The sequence below is a fragment of the Rhinatrema bivittatum genome, chromosome 6 (genome assembly GCF_901001135.1).
Source record: "Rhinatrema bivittatum chromosome 6, aRhiBiv1.1, whole genome shotgun sequence".
Classification (NCBI taxonomy): Eukaryota; Metazoa; Chordata; class Amphibia; order Gymnophiona; family Rhinatrematidae; genus Rhinatrema; species Rhinatrema bivittatum.
Window position 1 is genome coordinate 323,090,798 of NC_042620.1, and position 23,905 is coordinate 323,114,702.

General features: G+C 42.5%; 1 protein-coding gene across 1 annotated transcript; it reads left to right on the forward strand.

Moving 5' to 3' along the window:
* Nucleotides 1–1,369: 1,369 nt before the first annotated feature.
* Nucleotides 1,370–23,158, forward strand: LOC115094485 (aristaless-related homeobox protein-like). Its single transcript, XM_029607583.1, has 5 exons — nt 1,370–1,511; nt 2,022–2,349; nt 7,813–7,858; nt 20,171–20,457; nt 22,087–23,158. The coding sequence occupies exons 1-5, from the start codon at nt 1,370–1,372 to the stop codon at nt 22,310–22,312; spliced, it is 1,029 nt and encodes a 342-aa protein (XP_029463443.1). The 3' UTR covers nt 22,313–23,158.
* The last annotated feature ends 747 nt before the right edge of the window (nt 23,159–23,905 follow it).

The window sequence follows — 23,905 nt, forward strand, 5'->3', positions numbered from 1 at the left end:
CCTAAATGGGCTAGTTATGTGGACACTTTAAGGAGATTTTATTACACAAAGTTGAACTTAATTTGATTTCTACATCATGCATTTTAATATATCCATTTCTATCCAGAAGTATCTCTATACTATAAATGCACCACCTAAGTTTTAATACTTCAGAAATAAAACAAATCATTGGAAATACCATTGATATTAGCCTTTATTTGTGCTACAATTTGTTTTACTTTGGGCTACAAGGCCCTTTTTAACTTCCAGCAACACTGACATGGGCAAGGGAAAGATATGATAGGCGCTAGCCCCACAGAGTGAAATCAGCATGAGAAAGGACATGAAACAGCTATTGGGGGGAGGGGGGTTAGGGACAACTGTGCATGCAAGTGAGTCCACCAAGGTTTTACTGCTTTCACTTGCACCCAGGACAGATCATTCTGTCTTTCCTTGGCTGCCTGTGGCATTGTTAACTCACAGTTCTGTCATTGCACACACACACACACACAACTATATGTCATTACTGTCCCCAGAGATGTTAGGAACTGGATGTGGTGACTGATGGCTTATAAGGAACTGTAAATGAGAATAATGCTTTACTGCTCATAAAATTTCAAACCTCTGTTAATTAGGCCATCATTCTCTCAACTCAGGGTGCCTCTAACATATGCTATAAACTTCATGTGAATTAAAAAAGCAGTTAAGTTATATGCAGTTTGCACTGTTTTCTCTTGGTTCAACTATTACAACTTAAAAGCAAAATATTTATTTGATCTATGTCTTATCGTGGGAGATTAGGGAATTTTTAAAAATTATTTTTTATTTCTTTACAAATCAAATTGGGACAGCGCTTAGATTTTTGTACATTACAAAGCTACATTCATCAAAACCAAATTATAATTAGGAAAAAAAAATGGCCAATATAAAAAGTCAGGCAGCAATAAAACCGAAAAATCGAACTCAGCGGGGGGATCAGTCGTATTCTTTCTACAGATGACAGTGGCATTATCTATGCCATTAAAATTCAGAATTTTAGGGTGCAGTGAAATCGGAGGGGAGGCAGAAAAAGTGCGACGTGGGGGGGGGGGGGGGGTTCTCTGCCCTAACCCAGAGCAGAATTACCCCGTGCCCTCCTAGAGCACGGCAGGTCCATCCGTTCAACTGAACGAGCCAAGTAAGAATAAGGAGCGCAGCCCGGCGGGCTCGCCCCTTACCTGTCTCTACAGAGGTTGTCAAGTGCTGCCGCCAGTCCCCACCCCCCGTCCCTGACGCCATCCGGCTAATGCAATGCTAATAACGGGGGCTCCGAGAGAGGCGCCAAACGGGCCAATAAAAATCCCTCGAGACGGAGAGCTCGGGCAGCAGCGCTCGGGTGGGCGGGCCGGCCATGCAGACACCGATCCCGGGGCAGCCCGCCGGCCCTCTGCACCTGCTCACCTCCTACTTCATAGACAGCATCCTGGGCAGCGGAGGCAGGGGCGACGAGCTTCGCGGCTCCCCCGGGGGGAGGAGGCGGCGGCGGCGGCAGGGTAAGCGTCCAGCTCGGCGCTCTGAGGGCGTCCGGTGCTTCGCCGAAGCTCTGCTAACTTTTCTTAAAGACAACTCTTGCGGGGGGGGGAGAGAGAACTGGAGTTGGCGGGATGCGCTCGTGGACATTCCCTGCATGCAAGCGCACCGCTGCTCCGTCTCGGGACTCGGCGGCGGCTTTGTGACCTAACAGAGGGAGCGAGAGAGCGTGTGCGCGCGGAACGGCCCCGGCCGGGAGCATCCTGCAAGCTGAAAGCACCGCTTGGAGGCAGCGGCAACTGACAGGGGGGTGGGGGGTGGGAAGCGCGGAAGGCAAAACCCAGAATTTCTGTGCGCCTTCGGGGCTGCCGGCGCGCGAGGGAAGGTCGCGCATGCTTTCGGTTTTAAGTCAGCAGAACCGTGCATGGCATATATTTTGTTTGCAGGACTCCTCTTGCCGGTTGGCTCCTTATTTCGCCCCTTCTTTTTTTCTTCTTGTGTTGTGTGTGTGTTTGTGTGACTCTCTCTCCCAGGTCTGGAAGCTGAGAAGGACTCCGGGGATGCTGAAGGCTCTCCGCCGCCTGAGCCTGCAACCGCCCCCAGTCCGGCCGGGGAGAGCGGGCAGTCGGCGGGGCCGGAGGAGGAGGAGGAGGACGTGAAGTGGGAGCGGGAGAGCGAAGCGGACGGGCCCGAGGCGAGCGGGAGGGAGAAGGGCCCGAGGCGGCCGGCTGGGGGCTCCTCCGAGCCGGCCGGGTCCCTGAAGAGGAAGCAGCGCAGATACCGCACCACCTTCAGCAACTTCCAGCTGGAGGAGCTGGAGCGGGCCTTCCGCAAGTCCCACTATCCGGACGTCTTCAGCAGGTCCTGCGCTTCACTCTCTGCTAACTCTTGGTTAAGGCCCCCGCAGAGTGAATGAGCCTTACGGGCATAGTTTAGTTTGTGGTTTTCTATGGCGCAGTTCCCCCTCCAGCCTTCTGTGCTTTTAATGCCTGCAGTCCGGTGAACTACAGGGAACGCATTCACCTCTCTCTCTCTCTAGATTGCCCCGGGACAGGTCCCAAGGGGTTACTTAAAATACATTTTGGACAGGTGATCATTCTCATAAGACTGGGTTTCTAGCTGTAAAAATCACACCGACTGATTTATTAGAGAGGGAGGTTGGGCGACCAGCCCTGAAACCGCTGCAGTGCATAACCACACTGGCTAGGATGAGTGCAGTGCTGGAGTAGGGTGGCATCGGGTGGGCACAGATTAGTAACATTTAACCAAAAGTAGGGAGTGACACCCCCAACAACAAGGACCAGTTGGCTCTTGAGTTTACATAAACAGTCGAATGGGTATCTCCGGATTCCCTAAAATGTATGGGGTGGCAGCTTGTGGGTTGCTTTTAGATCACAAGACCCTCACAAGATGAAACTTAATTTAGGAAAACCAAGAAAATCAAGTTCTCTATTGATAGTTTCTAAGTTAAGAAGGACTCTGAACACTGGTTATGGTAAGTTTGGGGAGATTAATGTTGACAGGAAAAATCTGTTTAAAGACCTGGTGTGGAATGATTTGGGAGAGTGGGTTGTTTTGTGTTTTATGTTTTTTGCCATTGTTCTTCAGTATTCACCAAAGAAAAGAAGAAAAACAGTTGGTTGTATTTAAAATACCCTGAATCTGAATATCAAAAGTGTTTTTCTCTGTCCCTATCTCTAAGAAAAAACTAAATTAGGTCTCTGTAGTAGAAATTGTAGGGGTTTTTTAACAGTATTTTCTCCAGTTTGTCAGAAATATTAATATTTATTGAAAAATTTCTCCTTGTGATAACTTGTATGTTATATCTGCATTTATTTTACCTAACAGACTTATTAAATGTTCTTGATTCCATAAAGGGCTATGAGAAGATTGGGCAACAAATGATCTGTAAGCTGTAGATGCTCGTATTTTTGAGTGCCTTCACATATGAAGTATAGTTGGAGCTTATATACTTGCATGTCCATTTTCCACCTGGTTAGGTGTTCTTTGAGAGTAGAAAAAGATCAGTGTTTATCAGAGAGTTTTTGCAGTGCAGGTTACTACTTCTGGATAGTTTTTTTCCAGTTCAATCAGATACATACATTTGTGCAGCAAAGTCATTGGCATGAAAAAGGCACAAAGAGTGGAGGATCAAAGGCAGGCAAGGGAGTGGGTGAGAGTACTGGGGGAGGTGTATTTTTCTGGTGTTTATCCAATAAATTACTTTTTTTTTAACATTGGGGTTTGTTGTGGTTAAAATTAAAAATCAGAAGCCCGAAGTATAAGAACATAACATAAGATATGCCATACTGGGTCAGACCAAGGGGCCATCAAGCCCAGTATCCTGCTTCCAGGAGTGGCCAATCCAAGTCATAAGTACCTGGCAAGTATCTAAACATTAGATAAATCACAAGGTACTATTGCTTATTAATTACCGTAATAGTTTATGGATTTTTCCCCTAGGAGCTTATCCAAATCTTTTTTAAACCCAGTTACACTAACTGCTATAACCACATCCTTTGGCAGTGAATTCCAGAGCTTAACTATGAGCTGAGTGAAAAAGAATTTTCTTCAATTTGTTTTAAATTAGCTACTTGCTAACTTCATGGAGTGCCCCCTGGTCCTATTATCTGAGAGAGTAAATAACTGATTTACATTAACTTGTTCAAGTCTTTTCACAATTTTGTACACAGAATTCAAGGTGCACTGTCAACATGGAGCAATACAGAGGCATTATGACATCTTCTGTTTTATTTCCCATTCTCTTCCTAATAATTCCTAACATTCTGTTTGCTTTTTTGATCGCCACAGCACACTGAGCTGATTATTTCAATGTATTACCACTATGACGCCTAGATCTCTTTCCTGGGTGGTAACTCCTAAGATAGAACCTAATATTGTGTAACTACAGCAAGGATTATTTTTCCCTATATGCATCACTTTGCACTTGTCCACGTTAAATTTCATCTACTATTTGGAAGCCCAAGCTTTCAGTCTTGCAAGGTCCTCCTGCAATTTATCACAATCTGCTTGAGATTTAAATACTCTGCATAATTTAGTGTCATCCGCAAATTTGATCACCTCACTGGTTGTACCCCTTTCCAAATCATTTATAAATATATTAAAAAGCACTGGTCCAAATACAGATCCCTGAGGCACTCCACTGTTTACCTTTTTCCAGTGTGAAAACTGACCATTTAATCCTACTCTCTGTTTCCTGTCTTTTAACCAATTTGCAATCCACAAAAGGACATTTCCTCCTATCTCATGACTTTTTAGTTTTCTTACAGGCCTCTCATGCAGGACTTTGTTGAACGCCTTCTGAAAATCCAAATATACCAAATCTACTGGTTCACCTTTGTCCACATGTTTATTCACCCCTTCAAAAAAAATGTAGATTTGTGAAGCAAGACATCCCTTGGGTAAATCCATGCTGGCTGTGTCCCTTCAGACTATGTCTATCTAAATGTTTTGTGATTTTATTCTTTATAACAGTTTCCACAATTTTTCCCGGCACTGAAGTCAGGCTCACTGGACTGTAGATTCCCGGATCACCCCTGGATCCCTTTTTAAATATAGGGTTACAATGGCCATCAACCAGTCTTCAGGTACATCGGATGATTTTAATGATAGGTTACAAATTAATTGAAATAGATCTGAAATTTCATTTTTTAGTTCTTTCAGAACCCTGGGGTGTATACCATCCGGTCCAGGTGATTTACTATATATTCCAGGTTTACCGTGATTTGGTTCAGTTGATCTGAATCATCACCCATGAAAACCTTCTCCAGAATGGGTATCTCTCCAACATCCTCTTCAGTAAACACTGAAGCAAAGAAATAGTTTAATCTTTCCCGGATGTCCTTATCTTCTCTAAGTGCCCCTTTAACCCCTTGATCATCCAATGGTCCAACCGACTCCCTCGCAGGCTTTCTGCTTCGGATAAGAAGAAACATAAGATATATTTTTTGAAAAGTTTTTATTGTGAGTTTTTTGTCTCTATGGCCAACTTCTTTTCAAATTCTATCTTAGCCTGTCTTATCAATGTCTTACATTTAACTTGCCAATGCTTATGCTTTATCCTGTTTTCTTCTGATGGATCCTTCTTCCAGTTTTTAATGAAGATCTTTTGGCTAAAATAACCTCTTTCACCTCATCTTTTAACCATGCCAGTAATTGTTTTGCCTTCCTTCCACCTTTCTTAATGCGTAGAATACATCTGGTCGGTGCTTCTAAAATGGTGTTTTTTTAACAATGTCCATGCCAGTGGCACACCTTTTACCTTTGTAGATGTGCCTTTCAGTTTTTTCTATTTTTCTCATTTTATCAAACTTTCCCTTTTGAAAGTTTAGCACTAGAGCCGTGGATTTACTTACAGTCCCCCTTCCAGTCATTAATTCAAATTCGATCATATTATGATCACTATTGCCGAGCGGCTCTTCCATCGTTACCTCTCTCTCACCAAATCCTGTGCTCCACTAAGAATTAGATCTAAAGTTGCTCCCTCTCTCATTGGTTCCTGTACCAATTGCTCCATAACATTTTCTTTTATTCAATCCAGGAACTTTATCTGTTTAGCATGCCCTGATGTTTCACTTACCCAGTCAATATTGGGGTAATTGAAATCTTCCATTATTACTGCTCTAACACTTTGGTTAGCTTACCTTTTTTCTCTTAGCATTTCTCTGTCCATCTCACCATTTTGGCCAGGTGGACAGTAGTATACTATCACAATTCTCTTCCCCAACACACAAGGGATTTCTACCCATAAAGATTTTATTGTGCATTAAGTCTCATGCAGGATCTTTATCTTGTTGAACTCTATGCCATCCTGGACAAAAAGCACTACCCCGCCACCAATATGCGCCTCTCTGTCATTGTGATATAATTTGTACCCCCTGTATAGCACTATCCTATTGGTTATCTTCTTTCCACCATGTCTCTGAGATGACAATTAAGTCTATGTCATCATTCACTGCTATACACTCTAATTCTCCCATCTTACTTCTTAGACTTCTGGCATTAGCATACAAACATCTCAAAGTGTGTTTTTTGTTTGTATTTACATTCTGCTTTTCAGTTGACAGGGATATATTGGAATCTTTTAGCTCAGGTGAGTTTTTAATTATAGGCTCTTGGACTACTTTTCTTATTATTGGAACTTCTCTGTTGGGATTCCCTAACTCTAATGCGTCATTAGTATCCTTTGAAGATACCTCCCTCCGAACCATGCGCTGCGAGCGACTGTTGGCTTTCCCCTTTGTTCTAGTTTAAAAGCTTTTCTATCTCCTTTTTAAAGGTTAGCACCAGCAGTCTGGTTCCATCCTGGTTAATGTGGAGCCCATCCCTTTGGAAGAGACTCCCCCTTCCCCAAAAGGTTCCCCAGTTCCTTACAAAGCTGAATCCCTCTTCCTTGCACCATCGTCTCATCCATGCATTACATTGGCAACCCACCAGACAATGTTACTGATAGTTTACAAATTTCCAATAGCAGGTCCACAATTTCATTTCTCAGTTCTTTCAGCATTCTGGGATGCATACCATCTGGCCCAAGTGATTTACTACTCTTTATTTTGTCAATTTGCCCTAGTACATCTTCAAGGTTCACTGAGATTTGTTTCAGTTCCTCTGAATCATCACCTTTAAATATCATTTCTGGCATGGGTATATCTCTTACATCTTCCTCAGTGAGTACCGAAACAAAGAATTAATTTAGTCTGTCTGCTATGGCTTTGTCATTCCTAAGTGCACCTTTTACCCCTTGATCATCTAATGGTCCCAACTGACTCCCTTGCAGGCTTTTTACCTCAAATTTACCTGAAAAAGTTATGGGTTTTTGCTTCCATGGCAAGCTTCTTTTCAAAATCTCTGCCATCCCGTGCCTGAGTGCAGCATGCCAGTACCTGATCGTGCCCCACTGTACAAGATACGTTTAACACTATCAATAAATTGCAAATTGTATTTTTTAAGGTGATATACAAATTTATCAGAATTAGAATTGCAACAGCAGGAATAAATATTCAGTACAGACTTGAGAGAAGGTGGGAAATGTGGTGGGGGGGGGTGTTTTCAAACTGTATATATATTTTAGAGCTTTTATTAAACCATGGTAATTCATTTGATAGAATTCTTGGGATTTCTGGAAAAGATCTAAACGCATGGACCTTGTATGTCTGATAGTTCCAGGACTCTATGTGCACATATTTAGTAGTCTCCTCTAGTTGTGCCTATATGCTATTCTTTGTTTTTAAGTGAATTTAAGAAATCTTCAATCTGTTTGGTACCCAAGGACATCATGGTAAAAGATGTTCTCTTCTCCTGTAGAGAGGAACTGGCAATGCGCCTGGATTTGACAGAAGCTCGAGTACAGGTCAGTAGTGGCATGTAAATTTATGTTCTTAAAATACCCTGCTTTTTTATGAAGAATTCATTCAGATACAACTTTCCAAACGACTTGCTAAATTGTTGTAGTGAATCTAATGAGTCCCGTAGTCAGTTTAGTTTTGTCCTTGAGATGATCACAGTGTATGAAGTGGGAACCTTACTGCCCCTGGACTCTGTGCTGTAACCTTACATTAGCAATCTGCACGGCCTGTCTTATTTATTTAAAAATCATGTTATCTGCAAATTCTAATTTGTTCAATGTGGGTAACATTTCAGTACATCCATAAAAACAAATAAATCACATAACATAAATATCACACCACTTTACAACGATAATAGTTTTTACATATCTCACAATGCACCTTCCTCCACCAACTTTCCACTGCACGTTACAAGAAGCATTAATCCCCTTCTGTGAAGCAGCTGCTTCTACAGAGGTGCCTGCACCTCTCTAAGGTGAGCACAGTCATATAGAAGGACTGGGCTAACATCAAGGGTTCAGCATCTTGCCTCCCTTCCAAGAGGAGTTGAACTGCAAGTTCAGAACTTTTAAAAAAGAATGTGCAAAGAATGAGAGACTGTGGGGTAGATTTTCAAAACCTACGCAGGCGCGTCCATGTGCATGCGCTACCGGGCGTGCCCACATGGACATGCGATTTTATAACGTGTGCGCGCGCTGGCGCACGCATGTTATAAAATGCCAGGACGTCGTGCACAAGGGGGGGGGTCTACTTTTGCAATTATGTGAGGCGACGCATCGGGACCTTCCCCAGTTCCCTCCCAGTCTGCAGCTTTGTAATGATTCCATTTCATTTGTTGTCTGCATTGCTGCTATTTTTCCATTTAGGTGGCAAACCTTTTAAGAAATTATCCAACTTGTAAATTTTTTTTTCTAGGTTCAAATCATTCAGGCTTTCTTTCATATATACAATTGGGCATTTTGTAAGTGAAATAACTGTTTCCAGGTAGTGCAATCACCTACACAGGTCTTAGCTGCTTAAAGCTCTTGGCCTGTGGCCGTGAGCCTCACAATAATGTGTGCACTCAGGTTATATAGTCACTGATCACAAGCGAAAGGAGAGGGGATTTGTGTTACTTGGTGATAAAGCCACAACTTAATTATGGAAACTCCTCTAGTTAAGAGTTAACAGCGAGAATGAAATCTCTCTCTATTGAAAAACTATTACGGACCTAATTCAATAAAGATTTTCTCCCATTCTATCTTTGGGGGGGAAAAGATCTTGACAAATCGGTCCCTATGCATTTTGTTTATTTACTGCAAAATTCAGAACTACATAAAAAATTGTTCACAGGAGTAAGACTTCATAGAACAGATCCAGCCCAAATACCTTTATTTGGCAGCATGAGAGAAAGAATGGAACAGGACAAATATCTTTACACTGCAGCATTTGAGACTCTTTTGAATGCTATTTTGTTTAAAATGATGCTAAATTAACATCTAACTTTAACTGCGTTGGGTGGGCTTGGTTTGTGATGTAATCAGCCACTGAAGGCATCTGAACCCTTAGCACCAGTCACATCTGATTAGCAGGAGATGGTCTGGCATATCACTCTAGAGCCCTACTTTCTGTTCTGTTCTTGATAAACTTCATGTATTTTGCTGTCAAAACGTACAATCCTGACATGGAAACCAGGATAGCAATAAATGTAAGGCTTATGTGTGTCATGTAATCAGAAAATATAACACTTTATCTCAAATCTCCATAAAGAAAGTTGGAGGGGAGGCCTCAAAGAACAACAGGGGAAAATGTACACGGCAGGCAGAATATTTTCTATTCCTCTACACATTCTGTAAGCCCCTCAGCTGGATTAACTACAAGTAGGGGGGACCTTGTGATACTCCAGCAACAACCCCCTTAAGTTGGTCAGGGTCAAAGAAAAAAAAAACCTGACTCCTGGGTACTTAGGTTTCTGTGTGAACATAAGATTAAGGAAAAATCGGCCACCAAAACGACAACCTGTGCCTTCAGGGCCAGAAACTCAGGATGTTTAAGTTGAGTTTCCTTACATAAATCAGGAAAATTTATTTTCTGTCCATAATTTTTATTTTTTTTACTATGAAAATTTTCCAGTAGTCCCTGTCCAGTTGCAGAACGCAAGTAACAAGGAGCGCTGCACAAGAGATTTCTATGAGATCTGACATGTTAAAGCTGTCTGCCAATATCGAGCTGCTTCTCGCTCCTCATTCACTGTTAGATCTTCATTTAGGAAGAGGAAAATAGGTCCTTGGAGTGGGTGCATGTCTTTCAGAGGAAACATTTTTAGCATTTTAGATCTTTTTTTAAACATAATTCAATGGTAGTTGAAAACTTTGGAAAATTTGCAAAATGCAATGTTTTTTCTAGATTTTCCAATTGGTAAGACCTTTTTTTTTTCTGGAGGGTGTGAACACTTATCTGCAAAGATATGCGCAGACTTCTAAGCGCACACAAACCAAGTCAACTTTCAAAGCCAAGGTACCAGGATATTTTGTGTTTGAATATCTGCAGCTAAAAGTACACGCATACACGTAACAGATTTCAGAATGATGGCCTAAGTTAGGCACATTAGCAGCATACCTGCCATGAGCATGTATTTTTTTAATGAAATGTATGAGCATAGTTTCCAAACACACCCTCCTTCCCCCCCACCGGAACATCTCTTTTCCACATAGCCAAAGGTTATGAGCGCATGTTTCCATGCAGCTAAAAATCTATTCACCTAAGCAGGTTCACACTGTTACAAGCATAAAAGGCACCTAAGCCTATGAAAATATATCCCTTCATACTGTTCCAGACATTTATTTAATACTTGTATAAGATATATATATCATAAGAAAATGATTTTGTTTTTACCAAATTTATAATTGATGAGAATCTTTTGCATTACCTTCAAACGTTAATATACAGTTTAATGTAAATTAATCTATTTACTAAAAGTAGTATGCATGTAGTTTAAAAAAAACTTAAGAGTAGATTTTCAAAGATGTGCCGATTTTTATTACATGCACACGTTACCCTGCACACATGCATGCCGATTTTGTATCGGCGTGACTCAGTCGGGGGAATTTTTTAAAGCACGCACAGCAACGTTCCCTATCCCAGTTCCCTTTCCCCCTACCTAACCTTCCTCCCTTTTCTCCTTTCCTCCCGACCCCTAAACCTACCCTATCTACCTGCATTTTTTTTGTTTAAAAACGTACCTGTTCCTTCTAGCAGTAGTAAGTTCTGCGCGCCGGCCAGCTGCTGGCGGATGCTTCCCCAGGTCAGCGCCTAATGGCACTGTCCCGGCCAGCCTCCGGCTCGCCCCTTTAACAGAGCCCAGCACTTCCACGCATACTGGGAAATACACGTGTAGCTGGGCTGTTTCGGAAATGCGCTCAGCGTGCGCCTGGCCCAGCCACGCGCATATCTCCCAGTATTTGCGCACTCTGAGGTAGATCTTCAAAAAATAGACGCGCGCGTACTTTTGTTCGCTCCACCGGCGCAAACAAAAGTACACCAGATTTTATAAGATACGCACGTAGCGTGCGTATCTTATAAAATCCGGGGTCGGCGCGCGCAAGGCTGCGCAAAATCGGCAGCCTGCACGCGCCGAGCCGCGCAGCCTGCCTCCGTTCCCTCCGTTCCCTCCGCGTCCCCCCCCCTTCCCCTATCTACCCCACCCCCCAGCCTTACCTAAATCCCCCCCCACCTTTGTTGGGCAAGCTACGCCACCGAACCGTCGCCATGCCCCCTCCTGCCCCTTTTAGGAAGCCCCGGGACTTACTTGCGTCCCAGGGCTTTGCGCGTACCGGCAGCCTATGCAAAATAGCGCGCCGGTGCGTGAGTGCCCTGCGCGCGTAAATCCAGGAGGATTTACGCACGCAGGGGTTTTCAAATCTACCCCTCTGGGTTCTGAAAATTTACCTGTCAGTGTATGTAAAATTTTGTGTGCTGTTTCTTTTGTTTTTTTAAAGTAATGATTTAAAAATCCAATCATGATGTAGGGATTACTGAAGACTACATCCCCAGACATAAGTCTGGGCAACAATGAATGTCAGACCTTGGCAATAAATTAACACCCAACACATTTAGAAACTAGAGTTTTGAGGACTGCACATGATTATCAATAAACAAATGTATGTAATTACAAAGAGCAACAGTTTTTAACTTGCAAAAAATCTAAAGCTTTGCACAACTATTAATCCTCCAATCATGTAAGAACCGGGGTGAACGTTTCAGTGAGGTTTGCAAGACCTGTGACCGTGAAGGGACCTGTGAAGGTTTTTTTTTTTTAGGGGTTTCAAAGTAGGTATGTGAAACTCCAAATGTATTTTTTTTGTAATATCTCATCTCTGGCTGCCTGTTTGTATCCAGATAGCGTGATTAACTGTTTATTTTTCATCTCCTTCGTTAGCAGGCTTTTGCATGCAGTCCTCACCCTTTCTGTGAGGAAATGTTTTCTAATTACTCTTGGTGTTGACCCCCTTGAAACCTTATTCCATGACCTCATGTGCTAAGAGTTTCCGGTCCACTGAAAAAATGTTTGCTGCTTGTGTATTACTTGCACCTTCTGCTCTTGATCCTGTTCAGTTTGACGTGCACTTATCTGTCTACTGAACCTGTTCCACCCCACCTGTTTGGCCACCTTCTGAAATCTTGACTTGCTGGCTCCTTTGCTGATCTTATTCTCCTAGACTTGTCTGCTGAGTTTTATATTATGGACCACACTATTCTCCATTGCCTTTATCCCTGGGTGCATATAGTTTGGTTTTCCACTTACCTTGTTCGCCTCTTCTTTAGTGTCCTGGTCCATAGCTCTTTTTTTTGTTTTTTTTCTTTTGCTCTCCAGTCCCTCACCACTAACTGCTTGTATTGTATTATAGGCACTAAGCACTGGGGCTGCTCCTTTCTCTCTATCTTCTTGGGCTTGGTGTTCCCCCATTTCCTCCCATGGGTGCACATATCATTATTTGACAAATAATACTCCGCAATATCTCGCCTTCCCCTTCCCATCTTCTGTTTGTGTCGTGGATGTGATTGCATGTACTCATGTTGAATGCATCCAAACCAGAAGTCCTTTTGTCTTTTCTCTATAAGGCCACATTCTTGTCCCTCTCAGAGGTTTCTTTCTAGCGTCATCACACCCTCCCCTGTTTTCAGGCTTGGCCCAGAATATGGGTATCATCTTTTGATCCTGTCCGGTCTCCCGGTTTCTGTGCATCTCTTAGCTACCAGCTTTACATCATTCCTCCCATTTTCAGTGCCTGTCGCACACGTCTTCACGCACCTTTTCATTTCTTGCAAACACAATCGTAACTGCTTGCTCACTGGTCTTTCTGGCTCTCTTCCGTTCGCCTCCTTCCAATCATACAGATTTCGACCACTTGTCTTCTCTTCCATCATCCCCTGGTGCCTGCGTGTTTTTCCTCTTCCAGTTTGTCTGCACTGGCTCCCTTTTAGTACCACTGTCTATTCAAAATTCTTTGTCTTATGAATTCATGGCTTAGCTCCTCCCGCCTCTCTCTGCTGTCTCCTGCTGTGGCATTTCAGATTATCTCTGTTCGCCTCAACTGACCGGACACTTCCTACATTCCATACCCAAAGTGCTTTCTCTGGGTTTGGACTTGTTCAGTTCTTGCCCCTTTTCTATGGAATAAGCTGCCATCAGACATCCAAGATCCAAAACTTGCCTATTCCACATAGCTTTTTGCTGGAAACTGTGGTTATCTTGCTGCTGTTCTCATGTTTGAATGCATTTCAGCCTATGATTGTTTGTTTCTACAGGAAGACACCTGAGATAAGGATCGACAAATAAATGTATGAATGAGTTCATCTCTCTCTCTCTCTTTTTTATTTTTTTTGGTTAAAAGAACAGGAAAATGTTCATATGGAATGTGTGAACCTTTTCATGGCTCTGAGATGTCATAAGAATGGAAGTTTAAGACAAATGCATAATCTTTGTTTTGCTAATCTAGCTGGCAAATTGCTCCCTTTTTTTATTAAAAAAAAAAAAAAAAAGATTTTTATAAAAGCCAATGCAACCTGCAATTGGATTAAGTTTCATTAAAATATTTTCTCCGGCAAAACTGTGAGGCATACCCTTTTTAAATGTGCATATCACCTAACAAAAGAACCATCTTAAATAATTATGCATGGACAAAATTCTCAAATGTCTTGCAAAAGAAAAAAACAATCTCACATCTGGGTTTGCTTTCATCATAATTTTTAAATTACTTGTATTCCAGTTATAGCCTTAAACTTATCTTAATGGGTAAAGCACACACAGAGCACCTAAGTTCTACTTTTCTGGTGATACTTTTGTCCAAGGACTGAAATCCTGGCCCTCTGTGCCAAATTCTATATTTTGGCCCCAGCTGCTGTCTTCTGCATGATGCTGGGCCGGCTCCCTTCTTTCCTTCCTTGGCTGGGTAAGCACTTTTCTGATCAGGCTTCTGCATCTTAGCTGCATGGAAATTTGGGCAATGTGTGGGGGGAGGGAGCGAAAAAGTAAACAGATTTAAAAAGTTAACTTTACAGCATCTTGGAAGAGCAGAAACATCAACTAATTACTGACCGATTCAGTAGGCAGGGGAGCCATTTTCAATAATGGATTCACTTTTAAAGTAATTAGTGCAACTGCAAATTGAAGTATGCAGGCTTGTAATCTTTTTTAGCAAGTGGTCTTTAGATCTCTAACAGCAGCACAAAGAAACTCTGTGGCAAGTCAGACTTACAACCTTCTAGGCCATAATTAAACTTGATATGCTCAGTGTGTACTGTACAGTCACCTTTTTTTTTTTTTCTTTTGCTGCAGGTGTTTTAAACCTACTTGCCATATGCATACAGCATTTCAGCTGATGCTGTTTTGAAATTATTTCGCATGCGGGGGAAAACATGCAGAGGCATGCACGGCTTCAGGAATCCTTTTCTTGTACAAGAGGGTAGTGGGGGTTCTTACGTTAGATACGGAGTACGTGCTGTGCTTCAGTGTCTTCCAGGGGTTGCGGTCATGATGCAAGGGGGCAGCTGGGGGTGGGGGAGGGAGAGCAGCTTGGAAGGCACAATTTTGTGAGAGAGAGTGTCATAAGGGGGTGCTAATGGGGGGGGAGAGTTGCTTTGAGACTAGTGTGCCCTTCAGAATCTGTTTTGTTGTTGTTGTTGTTTGTTTTTAATTTTGTCTGTTTTTCTTGCTTTAAGCTGCTATTGGAGGGGCGGCGGGGGGGGGGTGCTTTTTTTGTATTGCAATGGTCACAAGATTCCGCAGGCAGGCCTTTTTCCCAAAATCCCCATTGCTTTCTATGGAGGGCTTGTTCTCTGAAAATACCGACTCGCTGTTTCTGGTTTTCAGATTTGTCTGAGAGATTCACATTTTCTTCCTGGTCTGCCAAATTTGGTAGTTTTCCATTCCTCCTTCGGAGTTATGTCATCCACAGACACACAGATCCCTTTTTTTACATAATTCCTTCTAGCATTCCATACATTTGGAAAACAGAGGGTCATTTTCAGACTGAGTGCACAAGTGCAAAGTCTGCAATTCGTTTTCCCCCCATGGACATTGCTTCAATTTTCAAAATGAAAACTTCCCTTTGAAAATTGTCCAGGAGAAAGTGTGTGCACAGATTTGCTCCTGCTCTTTGTACAGACAAATTTACACGTGTATGTTTGGAGATAAAAACGTAAGCGTGAACGCTGCCTCTAAGTGCAAATAATGTTACGCACAGTGCATCACTTTACCTATGGGATGGGGGGGGGGCAAATTTGAGCGATCCCCCCCGCCCACCTCCATTTCTTGCAGAATTGGGTTTTGAAAATTGTCCTCAAAAAATGAAGGAAAAGGAGACTAAACATTTCAGCAATTTTCTAACATGATTTTAACTGGAGCCGATTCTGCTTATAAAATTGACATTTTAAATCTGAGGGGGGCAAAAAAGATCGTGACTCTCATTCTTAAAACCATAATCGGGGGCATCACCATTTGAGGGGCTTAATTCAAGCATGATCGGAAAATGACACTAAAATGATCAAGAGAAATCAAGTCCCCTAATACAGTCCTGTTATATATATATATATATATAACTATATTGCCATGATGTGCTGTTGTACATCATGACAATAGTATTGGGTTTGCAATGCCTTCCCATCATACATACTCGATTAGGTAAATTATACTAAATTGTACTGATAGTCTTCTAACTCTATTAAAGAAACAAGAACTCGCTATAACAATCATTGTCTTTTTTTAAATGGTCTGAGTAAGATCATACTACCAAAATCAGAATACCACAAGTACTATAATATTATGACATAGACGCTTAAGATTGATTTTGACCAGTCATAATAGGCTTCATCCTGTAAGCAGGTTTGCTAGATGATTGGCCTTATACTTAATCATCGGTCAACATCCCAAATACTGGGTCAATTTTTTAAAATCTTTTTCATTTGCAATAATACTTGGTGCAGTTCATGTGACTTAACTTAGTGAAATCGCTGAAGCCAAAGGTTGTCAACATGCCCGACATGGTTTCATTTTTCGAACGCTTGCCGTTATTTGTCAAGGGCTAGAGTTCAGCGTTTATTTGTAGTCCTTCAGGATTTGAAAATTCAAGATACAGTTGACTAAGTAGATCATGTCATACGAAAGGGATTTTTTTTTATTATTATTTTAATGTATTTACTTTACATGTAAAGGATTTGCTGTATTGGTGGAGGGAGTGCAAAGGGACCAGCAGAATCACTAAGTGTCACCGAGGTTGTCTTCACTTGACACCTATTTGTACCGGAGTTAATTTTCCATGACTCCTCAGCAAGGCTCCTTTGGCAGGGAAGAAATTGTGCACAGGATTAATTCTACAGAGGGCAGAGCTGAACGTCTTTTTTTTTTTTTTTTTTTTAATTTACAACATAAATGAACAGCCATGGTTCGGATATCTCCAGACACTTCACGTAGCCATTTATCTGACTCAGGAATTTTGCAGAACTGAGCCCAGTGCAAATGAACTTGGACATGCCCGAGCCATCGTCTTTCCTGTTGATGTTCAGTGCTCTTTCCAATTCTTTTGGACCGCAGCCTATAAGGGAAACTGTACCGTTTGAGCACTATTTTAGACATACAAGAAAAGCAGTAATATGCCCAAAATAATTAATTGCCTCTTTTCCAAACCTGAGCCAAGGCAAGTTCCATTCAGGTTTCAGTAGGAATCTTCCTACCCCAGAAGGCTTACACTCTAAAAGGTAGATTTTAAGACCTGCGCGCAGTTGCCGGTGTACGCACATGGACATGCCAGTTTTATAACGCGCACATGTTATATAATCGCCTACCCGAGCGCACGAGTGCCATCTCGGGCACGTAAGTTGGGGGATTTTAGTAGATGCGCATAGCGATGCAATATGCCCTTTTCCCCCAGTTTCCTCCCAGTCCGCTTTCAGTAAAGGAATGGACTTCCTAAACCCCCTACCTAACCTGACTCTCTTTTACCCAGCTAGCTCAGATCTCTAAAACCCCACTACCCTAGAATTTTTTGGTTTTAGACTTACCCACGGTCCATAGCAGCAGCAGGTTACGCGGGCCGGTCTGATCCTGGCGCACATGCGGGACTCTGCCTAATGGTGCTGTCCCGACTCGCCTTTTTAAAAAAAAAACTCCTTCACAATGCGCGTACCAGGAGATACGTGCCTGACTGCGGGCCTCTGAAGATGCGCTCAGCGCTCGTGCAGCCCAGCCACACGTGTATCGCCCCTATTTGCTGCACATAGGGCTTTGAAAATTAGCCCTTAAGTTTGTACCCAAGGCAGCAGAGGGTGAAATGACTTGCCCATCAGCACAAAAAGTATCAGTGGGAGAAACAGGAATGATAATAATAAGTTACTTCGCACACAGGGCCGGATTTTAATATCTATGCACGGGCATAGATTTGTGCGTGCAACCCGGCGCGCTCAAATCTATGCCCGATTTTCTAACATGCGAGCACAGCCACACGCATGTTATAAAATCCTGGGTCGGTGCGCGCAAGGAGGTGCACCTTGTGTGCGCCAAGCCCTAGGGGAGCCCCAATGGCTTTCCCCGTTCCCTCCGAGGTTGCTCCGAAATCGGAGCCGCCTCGGAGGGACCTTTCCTTCCATTCCCCACCCACACACATCTTTTTTTTGTTATTTACGCCTGCCGGCGTGCAATTCCCAGGCCCAGCGGCAGTGGAGAGGCTTCTGGCTATGGCCCACCCACGGACCGCCCCGCCCACGCCCCACCCATTTTTTTCAAGCCCCAGGACTTACATTCGTCCCGGGGCTTGTGTGCGTCGCCGGGCCTATGCAAAATAGGCTTGGCAAGCGTAACCCCTCCTACGCGTGTAAATCCACCTGGATTTCCACGCGTAGGCTTTGAAAATCTGCCCCACAGTGAACAGAGGCAGTGAACTCACTGCATAAAGCAATCTGATTTTCTTTCAATGTGGACCTGGAGTTTAGTATAGGCAAAATGGGAAAATGCCTATGATGCGAAATTTGGAAGGCACTAAGCTGCTATCTGGTCCTGCCACTCTCATGGAGCTGGAAAAAAAAAACATTTGGCTGGGCTGGCACCTGCAGCAGCAATAGGAAGAAAATTCACCTTGGAGCCTGTGAGCTGAAACTCTGAGGCCCTGCTCTTTGCATTGGTTTCCATGGTAACAGGAAGCCCATGAGGGAAGAGGGGGCCAGTCCTGAGAGCGCACACCTTAGAGGGCCCACACTGAATTTTCTTTTTTTTTTTTCCTTACTGTTGCTGCTATGGGAGCTGAGGAAGCAGGCAGGAAGTGGCCTTGTGGAGGACCCAGATGGGGAGAGAGGAAAACCTGAGCAGGGGCATTCTGAGAGGAATCCTTCTTCCCTGCCCTGCATGCTCTACTCTCCAGGGGGAAACTCCTCTGACAGAGAAGTCATCTATAAATATAGAGGGAAATGGGTTTTTCGTTTGTTTGGTTTGGGTTTTTTTTTAAAGTCCAGGGCCTGCAAACCAGTTTTCAAAAGGCCATTGGCCTTTTATCCTGCTTACTTCATCAGGTGCTGGTGCGACATACACAGGGGGATAAAAGACATGCAAGGATTTGAAAATGAAATAAATCCCTGCGTGCCCTTTTTACGAGGTCTGTACTAACCCACCCATCCCTGGCACCTCCCCTATTCCCTGCATGACGGGGGCAGCTTTCCTGTGAGTACATGCACTCTTTTTACCTGTAGAAATTCTTTCAAAAGAATTGTGCCGTACTGCCTATTCTAAATCCTGCCCTGATTCCACAAGAGTTAATTTGTGATACTGGTCTGCGGTACAGTATCTTAGCAGTATAATTGATGAAGGGTGAGTATTACTTCTTGCTGTGTGTACTTTTGCAGTCCTGCAGTTTACACATTTGGAATAGCTATTGTGTAAGATTTCTCAGCTAGTCACAAATAAGTTTTAACTGTAAATCGGATACACCTGATTAGCAACAATATAGTGATATGTGCTATTTGTATTTTTTGATCACCTAGGAATGGAAGTTTTTAATCCATGAAAGTAGCTACATTAAATAAATAAGATGTTGGGTAATATGAGTTGTATTAACAATGAGTAAAAGAAGGGCATTATTTTGTGGGAGTAGAGGGTATGGATGTGCAATCGTTTAGGACGAAATTCGTCCTGCTTCGGAGAACCCGAAAACCGAATCAAATTTTCCAGAAATTTTGGGAAAATTCGGTTTTTGGGTTAGTGTACACTAACTCCCATTAGTGCGCGCTAATGTTAAAATGTTAGCGCGCACTAACTCCCGTTAGTGTTATTAACCTGAAATTCAGGTCCCCTGAATTTCAAAGGCCCAAACCGCAAGAAACACAAAATTTCCCGCGGTGGGCCGAAAACGAAGCCCGAACCAAAAGGTTCGGGCTTTGCACATCTCTAGTAGAGGGTGTCCTTTGTTAAACTTGTAAATAATGTCCAAGTCCTGTACAACAGACCAGGCACCACTAGGCATGGCCCCCCTTAACACACCAAATTAATGTTGGATTAACCTGATGCAATGCTGAATCTAGTGGTGGGCAGTTGTAATGTCAGCAGGTCACTTGCATTTCATTTTGGCCCACCAGCGAGGCATCCAATTTGGGCAATGCAAAGCTAACTCAAAGAGGGAAAACAGCAGGCGACAAATCCATATGGTGAAGCGACTCCCAAAGAAAATGATGTTCAAACTTGCAAACCCCCCACCCCCAACCAATAATATCAAAACAAACTGAAAGATGCATTGTGTATAAAATCCAAGAATACCAAGTTCCTGAAAGCAACCATTTTTACTTTTTTACTGTTAAAGGTTTGGTTTCAGAACCGAAGAGCAAAGTGGAGGAAACGTGAGAAAACCGAAATACTGGGTAACCTTCCTGGAATGTCCTTGCCGCCGCCTCTGGGTCTGTATTTGGATGTTCCATTAAGCCACCCTCCTCTGCTGGACCCTGCATGGCGGTCAGTGCCATTGTCTGCGGTGACCATGCCACCTGTTGCCCCAACCTTCGGCCCCGCAGCCTTGGGCTCTCTTGGCCTTGGTAACCTCACTTGGACGTCCTTCTTCAGAAACCCCGTTCTGAGTCCCTACTTTGGAAGGTACGTGTAAATAACTTTTTCAGACGCTCTTAATTTTTGGGGGGGGGGGGGGGGAATTGGAGGGGAGGATTGTGCTTTTTAGGTATACTTCGTCAGTACATAACGACGCTTCCTCACCTGTATCAGTGGCCCTCCCTATTGACAAATTTGGTTGGAGAATCTCTTACTAGGTGCTGTGAGTGCCACATACCAGTCAACACCACTGAAAGAGAGAGGGCAATCGTATAGTTGCACTGCGCGCACATGTTATAAAATCAGGCGTCCATGTGTGCGTGCCAGGTAGCGCGAAAGTTCTTAAAATCTACCCCATAGTGTTAAAAAAAAAATGTTTAAGTGCAGAATTTACATTTCAAAAAGTTACTCACATAAAGCTTGCTAAGCACGCATGTAACTTTATTTGCATGCATGTACAACCAACGTTCAAAATGCAAGCGCTGTGCGTATATTTTGTTTTGAGAATCCAGATATTTTGTGCTTGCTTAAAAATTACACACAGCTTTGCAGTGAGGAGCTACATTTTCAGCCCTGATCTTACTTGTTACCTGATTCCATTTTTTGCAATGGGCACTAACTGTCCATTTCTTGTTTTGGCTGCTGGTCTAATGCTGAAAGTCTTTCTGATGGCTTAGCATTCAGGGTCAGATGTGTTGCCTTTCTTGCACTGTGGCGTGAAATTCAACCCCTGTGCGTGCAGCCAGTCCTTTTGTTTTTTATTTATACTCCCATCCTTCTTAGAGATAGCAAATGCTTTTTCAGAATCTTTTTTTCTTTTTTTTTAAGGAGGCAGTTTAAGTATGTCCAATAGCGCTGGTTTACTTATCACATATACATTTCCCAGTTTTTATAATCCTGACTGTCCTTTTTTTGTTTTATGACATTTGAGTTCTTATAGGCTAAACAGCGTACATGATTTTCTGCCTATGGGTACTGCAGCTGTATGGGCAGAATTGAGTATGAATAGGGAAATGCTGTAAAGTGAATAAAATACAGAGGTGGGTGGCAAACATTCATGGCAGTTTCGGATATGTCTGTAGGAGACACACTTGCCTTAAGACAGCAGTATGATTGACCTTCTCTAGTGTAAAAATAACCTACAGAGCTCTAGAAAACTAATCACAGATGTATTAAGTTAAGTCCCAGTAAAAACAAGTATGATCCTTTAGTTTTAAATTTTCAAGCAGACTAACATGGGCGACCGTAATTCTTTGCCCTTGGATAGTTGTATGTGTTTGTGACAGTGTCCTTTTTCCGAGCTCTTGACGTGCAAAATCCTAGGAGGTAGCGCATGTGTACTCTTTTCTACAGCCATATTCTTTTTTTTTTTTTTTTTTTTTAGCACATGATACTTGAATCATTCTGGGTCTTCCTCAAAAAGGACTTTTCCCCCCATTCTCTGTTGATGGAAGAAAAAAAAAATCTTTATTGCAGAAGGTCCTGTGTTTGAAATTGGCCTCTAGTCCTATGCATGCCAGGATGATGAGCAAAGCAAAACGGGAAGAAAGCAGAGCTTAGATCAGCACTGTGCCACTCATTTCAGCGCTATGCCTAGGGAAGCTAACAACCTCCAAATAAGATTCTGTTTAAAATGATCCTCTGTCTTTAGGAATGCTGATGCTTGCTTTCTTATAGGTTTCTCAGCGCTTTAAATCCTCTCATGACAACGGCCTCGGTATTGATGAAAGCTCCGGGACCTGCGTCAGACCCTACTCTGACCGCCTTCACCGATCTGGCAGCAGCTGAAAGAAAAACGTCCAGCATTGCAGCACTGAGGCTCAAAGCCAAAGAACATTCAGCACAAATCCCTCAATTAAACCTCATCTCCAGTCTTACAAACTCTAACAAAGAAGTTTCTTAGAAAACTTTCTAAAACAGACTGCCATGGCGCAGGATCAATTGAGCATTTTCTTTTTTTCCCCCCTTGTAACTAGATCAGGTCCTAAAGAAGTCCCTGCTGCAACAGTGTCCGACTTCTAAATATCTCGTCTGCAGGCTGTACTGATCTGGAATATTTATTCATAATACTGTAATAACTTTTCCCTCTTGTAACAGAGAAATAGCGAAAGGGTGCATTTTACTTAAAGCTACCTGACTAAACAAAATCATTGCCATTTAATTAGCACACTTTAGATATTTTTGGTCTGTGCTGGAGTTGCCGTGCCCTAGTAATACATTTTGCTAATTCTTTTGGTATGCTCGCAGAAAAAAAATCTCGGGCTATGAAAATCAGCAAAAAGCTACTGCGGGATTTTAATAGTCCTTCAAATGTTTTTTTTTTTGGGGGGGTGGGAGGGCAGGTCCTTTTCTGAGTATGACCGCCATCCGCCGTGATCTGGAATGACATGGGTGAAACACGCCAGCTTGTTCGGCAGTAGTAACTGAAGCCGCCTGCGTTTTGTCCTGAAAGTCTTCATCTTACGGAAACAAAGAGGACCATTTACCAAAAAAAAAATGGAATTGCCACTTCCCTTGATGAGCAGCTGGCGCTGATTAAAGGCAAAGCAATAGGTTGGCCTAAGGAATGTTCAGCAGAAATCAAGCAATCCATAGTTTTATTAAATACCAGTTTGCTAAAAAATCAGGGTTTCATTATCTTTCCAGAAATAAAGTACTGAGGTGGCTGCTGCAGATTAAAGAAAAAAAAAAAAAACAGCACAATTTATAAGAAAAGAGTTTAGAATGAAAAGTCTGATATTAAGGCCTTTGAAAAAGATATGAGTCTCTCTAAATAACCTAGAGTCTTACTAGGTGGTGACCCCTTTTGTTAAACCAACAAAAAATAGAGAGGCTATATATATATGGTAAATGAAAATGGCAGTAATATCTACAAACAGCAGGGGACACAATAAAAGTTTAGCAACTACAAAAGTAGAAAAGACTGAAATCCCGTCTATGCTTATATTATTATTGAAATAGCCTCTTAAGAAGTAACCATTATATTTAAAATCAAATACCCTAGAGTGGCTGCCCACCTTGAAAATAGTATAATATTTATTATGGCTTCTCAAATAATAGCCTTGCAAAACTTATCTTTTATGCAAGCACCGTGTAAAATACAATAAACACAATACTATATATATTACACACACCCCCCACTCAATCACACACAAACAAACTTCCCTCTATATTATGAAAGGCATAAAGAATATTTTCTGTAGTATAATGAAACAACGTTCAGCATGATGGCATTAACCACAGCATGTGGTAAATAACCACGAGGTAAATAACTCCTTACCGAAATAAAACAGTTCTGTAAGGAAAGAATTTGCTTGGCTGGCCAAACTGGACTTCCTCTTTCAGATGTATATTTGGTCGCACGAGTCCATAATAGTTCACTGATAACTTATTCTGCCTGTATTAGCCTGCTGAGTATCTGCTAGTAAGAGATATCTGGGACCGCTTACCCCCCGATAACTTTGAAACCAAATCGGCTGTGTTTTTGAATATCACT